Genomic DNA, 12,042 nt, shown 5'->3' on the forward strand with positions numbered 1-12,042 from the left:
AAAACCCACAGAACAATGCTTAGCATTGCCTAAAGCCTCTATATGCCACCAAAAGGAAAGGGACTTGAGTCCCAGGCCTTTAACCCTAAGGATAATTTAAGGATCTAGAGATCTAGGAGGTCCAGGCCTTAAATCCTAAGGATAATTTAAGGCTTTAAAGATTTAGGAGGTCCCAGCCCTCAAATTCTAAGGATAATTTAAGGATCTAGGGATCTAGGAGGTCCAGGCCTTGAATCCTAAGGATAATTTAAGGTTCTAAGGATCTAGGAGGTTCCTAGGGATAATTTAAGGATCTAAAGATCTGGGGGTTTAGGTTCTGGTCCTAGGAATCACCACCCTGGCAGCAGCACTGATTTATTACCCTAGTTAGTATTTCTCCCCTCCCATCTCCTGACAAAACAGCAAATGACACCCTTTGGTATGTTAAAAAGTCAGCCCAAAGGCAAAAAAGCCAAGGTCAGCTGTGATTCCTCACTTAAAAGAGGAAGATGCAAAGTGGAAATGACTGAAAATGAAGATTATCATCATCAATGAGGGACATTAAGGTGAGAAATTAAAAACATAGAGAAGAGTACATAAGCAAATCACCTAAGAAGGGAAGTAAGTTAATGGCCAACTGATCCCTGCCTGCTCAGTTTAATGACACAATTAATTATTCTGTGAAATGCTGATTTTGGCAACTGCTTGGCACCTAAGGGAACAAACAGTGACAGGACAGCGCTGCAAATCCAGAACACCAGGAAAAACCAATCCCACCATCAGCAGGTTAACACCAAGGGGGAGAGGGCAGAGAGGAGAGGAGGAGAGAGTGGGTGGCCATGAGACCTGTCAGGAGCTGGAGAAAAGCACTCAAAGCTGGAGGCACCAGAGGGAACAACATAGAATTTTGTAACCAGCAAAGAAAAAGGAAAGCTCACAAAAGCAAAATCTGTCATAAAGCAGAGGCCTGGAAATTAAAATAGAGAGGGAAAAAAACCCAAGAGCACACAGAAGTGTTTCTCAAATAAAAGGAAAGATTAAAAATAACCCCCAAAATCATTCTAAATAGATATATTTTGGTAGTGCAAGTCAGAGTCAAGCAGGCATGCAAGAGCTTAGTTCTACTCACTGTCAGCAGGTTTGCTATCACTTAGGAAAGGTTCCTGCTCCATGATGTCCATTGGTATTTTAATACTTGGGACTTTTTCTGAGTAGGGGCAGTCAGACTGTGAAAGAAACGTGTAAAAGGTCTTAGAACATTCCCACTGCTCTCTCTCTTATCGTCTCCCACACATTAACATTAGCCTTCACATAGTTTCTGTAGGAATGAGGAAAAGAAAAGAAGGGAAAAAGAGAAAAGCATTGTCCAGCTTAGTTGCCTGATGGATTCCACTGGCTCCCCACTGTACCCCACTTCCCTTTGTCCTGCACACTCCAAAAGAGACTGAAAGGATAATCTTGTGGATTGTAACTTGACATAAATCTTCCCCTTTCCCACCCCACCAGTTTGTAAGACACCATCCCATTCCGCTTGGAGTTGGCTGCAGGAAACACAGATGGAAAACGCACTCATGGGCAGAAAAAGCAGTGCACAGGCTGCTGGGAAAGCTCATCCAAACCTCTTATCCTCTGGGATTTCTGTAAAGCCCCTTTGTTCTTCTCTGGTGAGACACTGGCACAGGTTGCCCAGGGACGTGGCGGCTGCCCCGACCCTGGTAGTGTTTCAAGGCCAGGCTGGGTGAGGCCTTGAGCAACCTGATCTAGTGTGTGTGTGTCCTCCACCATGGCAGGGGGTTGGGACTAGATGGTCTTTAAGGTCCATTCCAACCCCTAAATTTATGATTCTGTAATTGCTCTGTGAGCGCTGGACATGACACGGCAAAGGTTCCTCACTCTGGGCTGGCTCAGTGGAGTCAAACCCAGTCTCAATTACACCTCTAGTTCATCAAATCCAGGGCCCTTGGAAGAGTTGGGTATCCCACCTGCTTATGCTTAGGAGAAGGTATGTGGGGTTATTTTGCTCTTTTAAAAATAAAAGGAACTTCTCATAGCCAAGGGAAGGCTGATGTTGCCTAACTTGGCGAAGGCAGGAAGGTGGGATTTGCCAGAAGTGTTGGGATATCTTTGCTCCTGGAGAGAACCAGACCCACAGTGCCAGGGTGGAGTGAGGACACCTTGCAGCCAGGGCAGGAAAACACTATAGAGGCCAGAGAATTGCTGTCCCTGGGTTATTATTCTTATTTTTAACTTGTTTTTAACATAACTGACATCCAGTGCCTTATTTCATACTCCAACAGCGAGATGTTTCCTCGGGACTGTTCTTATGAGGCTGAGGGACAAGGATAACTCGAATAAAGCATTAGCAACACCCAGCAGTTTCCTTGGCTGAGCTGGATCCATGTATTGCCCCCCAAATCCCACAGGATTAACCTTGGGAGGGCTATTTCTGGAAGGGAAAGGGTGAAAATAATCAAACCAGTAATGCCCAGTGCTGTAGGATCAGGAAGCTGCTAAAAACAAGTGCTGAAAAAAACCCAAGAAGAGTTAAGAACCAATGTTTTGCACCAAATCTCTTACCCGTTAGATTAATTACTGTACCTGGAATTCATTAAAAGCCTGGGAAGAGAGGAGATTGCTTAAAACATACTGGAGAGAAGGGAGCTATGACTTGGGATATGATGCTGCTGGATTCAACCCAGACAAGAGGAGGGGATGGAGTCAAACCTTTGCTGACTATTCAGTAGGGTCTCTTTTAATCTCATTTTGGTTTGCACTAAGTTCTGTGCTGCAGGAAACCCTTGCCCTGGGAACTGGAGGAGTGATGGGACAGAGGAGTTTGCTGCCTGAAGTAAGAGCCAATCCTCCCAGCTGTTTTTCCTGCCATGCTAAAATGGGATTCTTTTCCAGCTTCAGCTGATCCTACCTCTCCCTACACCCCAGGAAAAGCCCTCCTTCATGGACCTTGGGTGGACACATGAGCAGAAGTGACACCATGCTTAGTGCTCACCACGGAGTGTGTTTAGCACTTCAATATAAATGTATAGGATTTCAGCTAGACCTGAGCAGGAGAAGGTTTAAAGGCACCAGGACTACATTTCTTCTTCTTATATACACAGTAAGAAACAGAACAGTCAAAGGCACATGGGTCTGGTCTACTTGTCACTATTTTAGGGCATGCTGCAACCTGAGGTAGGACAAGAGGGCACTGCAGAGGGCAAAGATGCTTGGGAAATATGGATGAGTATTACCAACATAAAGCAGTTTTTCCTGCAATATGACAAATCATATCTTTTTTGTGCTTTTAAAAAGAGTAATTACAAAAAGATCAATTAAAAAAAAGAAAACCAGAAGGACCAGAGCTGCTGGTGAAAAGTACTCTCCTCCTAAAATGTAAGAGACAATGACAGGGAGAAAGGTGGAGGAGGAGGGAAGCTGGAGGCTGATGAGAGGCATTCTAGCAAGGGGCAGGACATCTCAGCAGGTACCTAGTGCTCTTGGGAAGTGTGATTTACCTCCTGGCAATGCACAAACCACCCACCACAGGCTGGAAAAGGGAAGGCAATGTAGGAAAGAAGTTTTCTTTGGGGCCCACTTGCTGCTGCAGCAGCAAAGACTGAGGTATCTCCTCCGAAAGTGCCTGGGGAATCCTCAGCCTCAGTGCTGGGCACAGGCACAGACTGTGCCTGGGGTTAGCTAGCTAGGAAGGAGGAATGTGAGAAGAGCTGAAAGCTCCTTACATCATCATTGTCACTGTCCATACTGCCCTTCTTCTTTTTCTTCTTCTTCTCATCCTCTTTCTTCTTCTTGTCCTTTTCTGGAATGACGTCGTCAAGAAAGCTTAAGTCATGCTGGGAGAAGAGGTAGTCCATGGCTTTTCTGACTGCTACCAGGGCCAGGATCTGCAAAGGCAGAGAGGCATTCCCAGTCACATTTTACCTTTCATTGGGAACACTTTGCATTCCTCTTGATGCTGCTTCTAAGCCCACACACTTCAATTCTGGCTGTAAATGGCACAAAGAGAAGGTGGTGGACACCTGGGGCATCTCTATCAGCTTGAAAAGCTGAGCTGTGACTGCTTCCCATCAGAATCAACAGAAGCAGTGGACACAAAGCAGTATTGTAATCACTCAATTCTCAATATTTCTAAATAATAGAGACAAAACATGAGCAATTTAATTTCTTTCTGGATACAGGTACATGGAGCAGCCTAAGTAATAAAGCCCTGACTTATTTCTCACCACTTTCTCAGGTGTAAGAGCTCTTTAGAAACCAGACAAGGGCCAGATCATGACCCTGGAGTTTGCAGAATAAAGTTTACTTGGATTGTGGCAGCAGGAAACTGGAGGAAAAGCTTGTTCTATGTGAGGCTGCAATCCAAGGCACTGGGAGAAAAGGAAGGGATGTGTCTGAAATGGATGTTTACATGGACACTGGGTCTGACACCCCCATCAGATGTTTCCAACATCCCACCTAGGCTTTGCCAAGGAGCACTCTGAGAGGCTGGAAGCTGTAACCCATTCCCAAGAGGCTGCCTTTAAGGAAAAGTTTGTTCCAAGCAATGATGACCAAGGGCACAAACAATTCCCAGGAAAATATCTCCAGCTTTGACTTGCGTAACTCAAGACACGATTACAGCTGTGAGGAATTCCTCAGGGGGTGGAGAGATGCCGTGTAGACACCCGTGACCATCTCCCTGTGAACTGCTGCTGTGTTCAAAGTGCCTTTCCCCCACATAAACAGGGAGTTGGCTATGGGCTGGATCCTCACAAATTGGAAGTTAGTAGTCATTTGGTTCATGGGTGCAGAGAACTGAAGTTTTGCTATCAGATCCAGCTCCATCGAAGCTGTGACTGTGCCTTCTCTGAGCCTGCACCATTATATCAAACTCTGGCAGACATGGGGTTCACTCAGATTCTATTCTGGGCAAAGAGATTTTAGATTCAGCTTCCAAGAGCAGTGCAGCAGAGCCGTGGAAATGTGAGGGAAAGCTGCCTCAGTGGGAACTGCTAATTTTTTAACACCTTTGCACAGGAGCATGTGTCCCAGCAGGAACATTTGGAGGTTTTTTTTACTTGCATCATCTTTTCTCATTTCACCAGCTTGTCCTTGATCTGGGCTCTGCCCTTCCTCCTTCTCTCCCTTAATTAAGCACTGCAGTTCCTACCTTGCCCCATAAATGGGATTGTACTTCTCTGTAAACCTGAAATAGGTGACCTGGGCCTGGATTTATTCAGGAGTTTCATGAAGCTTTGCCTTTGCAGCAGCCTGACCCATCTCCAAGCCAGAGGGTGTCTAACTGTGCCTATAGCTCCAGTAATCATCTAAGTAATCACCCTCTGATGTGAAACAACATTAGTGCCTTTTTGCTCGAGTTCAAGGATGAGACATTGCTTTTACTGCTCTTGATTTAGCTAATCCTTCCCCTCCCTTTGACACCCCTTTGGTTTTGTCAATTTATGCTACTTAAAAGACATTTTCTATCTGGTAATTAGTGTGGACTAAACCAGAAAAACTATGTCCCTCTCCTTGGTTCATGCAGCTCAAGGAGAAACCACAGCAAATCTAACCTTGGCAATCAGGAATGCTCAATACTAACTACACCTTTCTGGGAAAAAATTAACTTTCCAGGCTTGTTTTCTTCCAGAGGATTAATAGGAAGGCAGCCACGGCCACACTGACCCTGTGCAATCCTACATCAGTGCCATGAGCAGAGCCCTGAGCCAGGGATTTGACAGGGAGAGGTGGGATTTACTCATTTATGGCAGGGTTTGACCACAGGAAGTGCAGGCTGTGAAAGGGAGGGATGTGAAGGAGAAGGGAGGGACGGAGAGTTGCAGAGGAGACCATCACCTACCATGACAGGGAATATGATAGCAGCCACAGTGGATTTGAGGATCCAGAGGAGGGCCAGGCACACCACCTGCAGGAAGGTGAAGAGGTGGACCCTGCGCAGTGGGACGTGGCGCAGGTAGATAAAGTCAGGCTGGTGTTTTAGAGGCATCAAGAGCAGCTTCAGACGATCCATGAACTGGAAAGGAAAAGAAAGGGATGTTGAAATGAATGCCAGGGTACACAAAAAAAGAGAGAAAACAGGATGAATGTCCAAACTTGGGTCAGCATCACACTCTGGGACACTTCCCCTGCCCCACTCCTGCCAAGGAAAGATATCCAGTTTGTAGAAAGAGTGCTTTCCTCCCCCAGATAAATCAGGAGCAGAGGTCAACAGAGGCAAGGGCAAACATCACATTGCTAGAGAACAGAAAGGCACTTCACTGAAGAGCAAGGAAGACAGGCAGCCTTCCCAGCAGTGTCCCTTTGCCCCGTGCCGGACTTGGAGTTAAACCAAACTGGGGATTTCTCAGTGAGTGAAAAACACTCTTGATGAGGGGAAAAAAACCTGCCCAGTCCCTCGACCACCTGGGCTGGGAAGCAGGGGAAATCCCCTCCTGGAGAGGCAGCCTCAGGGCCAAGAGGACAATCCCCTCGTTGTCCCCTGGCTGAGTGTGGGCTCGTTGCCCACCGCCGGCACCAGACGGATCCCTCACCAGTGAATGGAAGCCAGGGCTGCTCTCCAGAGCCCCCCAGGGAATGCTCCTGGGGCTCACAGAACAGGCAGTCCCTTCCCGTTAGGGCACAACCCGGTGCCAAAAAGAAAGGCCACAATTAACAGGGTGCCAGAAAGCAACAAAACCACTTCCAGCCTCCCCGGGCCAGGCACAGGCGCTGGGCTGTGAGAACGGCTCCTTACGTAAGATTTCCTCACTGACAAAGAGAGGGGCTTGGCTTCCCCTCCCCAGAGAACAATGTTCCTGCTCATTAGCACTGAGGAATAACCCCAACACCACAAATCATCCTCCTTGTTTGCCTTCAGTCTGCGGCAGAGGACTGAAGCCACCTTGGGAGTGAGGCCGAGTTGGGGGGGATGTCTGTAGAATCCTGGAATGGTTTGGGTTGGAAAGGACCTTAAGGATCATCTCGTTGCAACTCCTCTGCTACAGGCAGGGATACCTTCCACTAGATCAGAGAGCTCCAAACCCCATCTTGGCTGCCCAGGATGGACCTGGACCTTCACAGAGCAGGGACACCTTCCACTAGAACAGTTTGCTCCAAGCCCCATCTTGGTTGCCCAAGGATCATCACAAAGCACCCCCCAATTGCTGAGAGTGGCCAGACTTGGCCACTCTCCCTTGGTCTCCATCTCAGGACATCCAGCTAGTGGCAATGGTTGTCCACAGTTGCCACCCTTCCTGGTTTTCCTGGGAATGAAGAAGAGGTGAGAAAGTGAAGGGAAAAGCCAGAGAGCTGTGGAAGAACCCCTGAGCTGGTTAATGATTGCCACCTTCCCCGGGATGATGGAGGGACTCACCTGCACACCGTTGAGGGACGCAACACCCATGTAGAGGAAGACACCATAGAGCACAGGCATGGGGATGAACTGTGGGAGGAAGAGCAGGAGAAACTAGGTGAACAACCTCCCTGTACACAACACACCATCAACATGCGGTGGGATGTCATTTCCAGCCGTGATCAACTCAAATTGCACCAAATGGACAAGGTGGAGGAATAAAGCCATGTAAATAATAAAGAAAAACAAAGCTAAGTAAATAATAATAAATCCTTCTGCTGTGTTTCGAGAGCTGCAAGAACATCTGTGCAATCACACTCTCCCACTTCACCAGGAGCTGGATGTCTCGCCAGGAACCACAGGGAATGATGCCAGCCAGTGCCAGTCAGTCAGTGAGTTAAGGAAGAGGTGAGGGAAACATGTTCCAGTGAGCTTCAAACTGCCTTTCACTTCTGGGTTTGTGGTGAAACTGGAAGCAGAAAGCAGAGAAGAAAAGGCAGCATGATCCTGTGGTTTGTGGTATATCCTCTTTTCCCAGGTAACAAGCGACAGGACAAGAGGATATGGACTCAAGTTGTGCCAGGGGAGTTTTAGATTGGATATTAGGAAAAATCTCTTCATGGAAAGAGTTGTCAAGCCCTGGCACAGCCGCCCAGGGCAGTAGCGGAGTCACTATCCCTGGAGGGATAAAAAAGCTGTCTAGATGTGGCACCTGGGGTTTAGTGGTGGCCTTGGCAGTGCTGGTTGAACTGGGTGATCTTGGAGGCCTTTTCCAACTGAAACAATCCTGTGATTCCATGTCCAGCTCAGTAAGCCAAGCAATCCATGCAGAAAAGCTCTGCTCTGGAGTCCCACCTCAGTGATGAGAGTTATGCCAACCAAATCTCTGCCTGCTCCATCTCTCACACACGTGAATCCATAACTTCTCACAAATACAGGACTCTGAGTTCCCTTCTTCACTGCCAGGGTCTGTCCTTTCAAACATCAGTTTCTGCTCCCTTGACAGCATCAGGGACATCTCCCCTTAGGAACGAGGAAGGCTCAGGGGAACACCACACACATCCTCAGAACAAGTCTCTGTCCCCTGCAGCAGAGCTGTGTAGCCTGGTGTAACAGGAACGGGGACACTTGGAACAAACCACAGGCAGGAGCTGAATAAAGGCTTTTGTGGGATTTACTTGAGCTCAGGAGGATGGAATGAGCTCTGGACAGTCCTGGTGCAGTGCCAGGCAGCTGCCACTGAACGGCAGCCGCAGCACAGCTATGGCACTGGCTCTTCCCTTCCCCTTCCAACCTCTGGGGAGCTCATTGAGGAGGTAGATAACACAGCACCTATCCAGTGCTTCAGCATATTCCCAACCACCTTATTCAGCCTTAGCTGCACACATTTCCCTGGGGGTATATGAGCATTAAAGTCACCTGGCCATGTGCCATCCAAAGCTTCCCTGCCTACATTTCCTTCCCTCCTGAGTCTCATTCCCTATCACTTCCCATGAGCTTCTTCTTTGTTAACTCAACCTTCTCTTGGGTTTAATTCCTTCCTCGAGTGATCCACGTTGATACTCCCCATCAAAAAGCAAAAGCTTTTCCCACAGCATGGGTCTGCCCTCACCGTAGTGGGAGGTTGGTTCACAAAGCTGTGGGTGACCATAGGATTCAAAGCCCTCACTGGATCTGAGGGATAGGACAAGACATAACATCCAGTGATCAGAGCTTGATTTCTAGCTCATTTTCACTGCTCTCTTCTCCTCTCCTTCTACTTATTTCTGTGGGGTTTTTAAGACATAAGAAAAGCATCCAAATATTATTTCACCATTTCAAGATGATTAATCCTGTAGACCATCCCAAGGTGAAACCTCAGTCCAATATCCTGCAGAGCAGCAAGTGGTGCTGTCATTTGGAAGACTTTCTCTTGGCTAAGCATTCCCTAATGATGGCATTTCTGGCCCAGCGCTCTGAGCAAACCTGCTGAGGGCCAATGGGATTAGAACTGTATTTACAGGAAAGTGCTTGTCACTCTCCTAGCAGGGCTGAGGATGTTTCTGTGGAGATCTGCCATGGCTGAGCAGCAACACCCAGTGACATCCAAAACCAGCACAACGACCACAAAACCCCCAGAAGACAAAGCTGGGATTATTCCTTGGATTGCCTGGTTTATTGAACTTGGGATTGTCAGCGTTCAACTCGCTGCTGGCAGGAGAAGGCTGAAGTGTTCTGCAATGTGTTCAGCAGAGCAGCTCTCTCCAGCAGGACCCTGCCACTGGAGTTTGCTAAAGGTCCTGAATCCCTGCCAGGTCCTCCCCGCTGGCACGTGGGCCAGGAGCGTGCTGATCTATCCTCAGACGTCCTCCTGTGAGGAGCTTCCCCACATGCTGTCTTAGGGGAAGCACAGGCATATCATTAATGACTGAAGCAAGAGCAGAGGAAATAATAGACCCCAGTGGAAGAGAGGAAGAGGGATCTTGCAGGGAAAGGTCACATGAACCAACAAACAGGATTACCACAATCAGGCACTAAATTAAGGACATGGAAATGCCTGTTTGTGCAGAGATGGAAACTGTTACCAAGACACCAGAATTTGAGCTTAGAAACAACCTTAGCAATGAAGAACAGGAGCGCTGTCTCCACTTTCTCCACAGGCAGCATCTCTGCTCCCTGCCTGCCTCCTGCCCTCAGGCTCACATCTCCCCGTGCCTCACAGGTCCTGCAGCTTCCAAAAACTCCTCTGTCTCCTCCAGAACTGCTCCTGCAGACACCCATCTGCTCCATCCTGGAGTTACGATGCACAGTGCCACTGGTTTGACATCTTCTGCTCATACCACTGGCCTACAGATCCATGGAGAAGGATTCCTGTAGCTGACATCTCCTGTTGGACAGTATGTCTGTGCTTGGCACTGCTTCCATCACCATCGCTGGAGTAGGCAGCATCTTCCACAAGACAGGGATAAGCAGGTTTTCCAGTTTCCTTCTACTAAGGATGCATTTCTCCATGGCTACATGCCAACAAGTTTCTGGTCTTAGAAAACAGCAACCTACCTAGACCCAAAGGTCCATCAGCAGCACATCTGTCCAGAGCCTTTTCTTCACAAGAAGAAAAGATTGAGGAGATGAAGAAATGGCATTTAATTGCCCTGCTTCTTCCAGAAATATGTTTTCCATACGTTATCCACAATATGTTTCCCATAAAATAGAGGCACAGCAGAGGAATTGTAAGAGAACAGAAAACTTAACCTTATGCAAACACGGAAGAATAACTTTACAATGAAAAAAATCACAGTGCCCAAGACTCACAGAGCTGAACTTGCTCACTGTTGTAGCACATTACAGCCATGTCAGGTTTTCCTTTCAAAGGTTTGGATTTAGGCTTCCAAAGAACATCCTTACCTTCAGGATGGGAGCCATGAAGACAGACACCCCAGTGAGGATGAAAACAATTACTCCAGTGACTCTCTGCTCCCTGAAACGAGACCGCTGGGTGAGCAGGATGGCTTTGGTTCTACACTCTGAGTACTCAACACCAACATAAAGCCCCAAAACTCGTTTTTACAGTCACATTTTTCAGCCACCAGCATCAGGCAGGTGGTAGGATCCTGACCAAGCCCTGCACACCTCCATTTTCAACCCCCAGATGTTTTCCTATGCTGTTTGGGGATAACATAGCACTGCTACTGAGCGAGGAGGAGTGTATTTACATGTTAAACATTACAAACCGTTAACCAGCACTCCAAATTCCCTGCATGGCTCTACTCAGAGCATACAGAGAGGCAATAAATCATTAGCTCTTCACCCTGAGATCAGTAACAGATTGTGAGTCCTGCTCAGAGCACTCCAGCAGCAGGATAAATGCTTTAGACCTTTGTGGGGTGCTGAACATGTGCCTACATCAGCACCCACAGGGCTTCCCACATTCAAAAATACCTTGGCCAGGAATATTTCAGAGCACTGAAAGTCAGGCCATTAAATTTCTACTTAGTTGTCTAAACAAGCAGCCTGATTTCCAGGAGTGCTCCCATCAGAAGCACTTCAAACCACTTAATTAAGGCAACCAAACACAGCAAAAATGGCTCCATTAAGTAGAGTCTGTTGCTCCAGGCAGGACAGGTTTGCATGTTTGACCACTATGTTTGCTAAGGAATGCCTGATTTCCATGGATAAAGGAAATTTAGCTCCTTTAACACTAGAAAATTGTATCTGATCTGGCCAAATAAACTTCTGAGGAGTCACACAGGAGTTTGCCCAAGGAATTGCCAGAGAACTGTGCTGCTGAATTTCACAGCTGGCTTTGGAAATAGGGAGAAAGCAGCACAAAATTCTTTGTACAAAAGGATTTTGCAGGTAAATAAGGTAATTAAGACTTTTCTGGTTGGACATACCTCACTCCCAAAAACTTGGGCTGTTCTCCAGGGGCTGAAGTCTCTGTCTCCATCTTCAAGCTGTCGATGTGAGCAATGGAGATGACAGTAGCAGCCACATACCAGGGCAGCCCCATAAAGGAGCAGACAATCATCAGAATGGCCACCCAGAACAAATCCAGATGATATCCAGCACCTTTCTGTGGAGGGAGACAGACAACCTTCAGCCTAATTACTCCAAAGGCCTAGGGAGCACACTGGGCAGGCAGCATTTCCTTCTGCAACGTCTGTTGGCCAACAGAGCCAAACACCAAATACACATCTTTGCTTATAAACAGCACAAGAAGCTCTCAAAATTTATTTTTA

The 12,042-nt window shown here is 47.4% G+C and overlaps 1 protein-coding gene across 1 annotated transcript in view; it reads right to left on the bottom strand.

Moving 5' to 3' along the window:
- The window catches only part of LOC103800733 (electrogenic sodium bicarbonate cotransporter 1-like), a 14,075-nt gene extending 2,203 nt beyond the window's left edge, over positions 1–11,872 (bottom strand). Inside the window, exons 1-6 of the mRNA XM_009073118.1 lie at positions 11,698–11,872; positions 10,709–10,781; positions 7,346–7,414; positions 5,834–6,007; positions 3,717–3,878; positions 1,109–1,205 (exon numbers count right to left, since the gene is read on the bottom strand). Of these exons, the coding sequence (XP_009071366.1) occupies positions 1,109–1,205; positions 3,717–3,878; positions 5,834–6,007; positions 7,346–7,414; positions 10,709–10,781; positions 11,698–11,831 (709 nt within the window). The 5' untranslated portion in view covers positions 11,832–11,872. The remainder of the gene's footprint in view (positions 1–1,108; positions 1,206–3,716; positions 3,879–5,833; positions 6,008–7,345; positions 7,415–10,708; positions 10,782–11,697) is intronic.
- Between the last annotated feature and the right edge of the window lie 170 nt (positions 11,873–12,042).

The sequence above is a fragment of the Acanthisitta chloris genome, unplaced genomic scaffold, assembly GCF_000695815.1.
Source record: "Acanthisitta chloris isolate BGI_N310 unplaced genomic scaffold, ASM69581v1 scaffold15364, whole genome shotgun sequence".
Taxonomy (NCBI): domain Eukaryota; kingdom Metazoa; phylum Chordata; class Aves; order Passeriformes; family Acanthisittidae; genus Acanthisitta; species Acanthisitta chloris.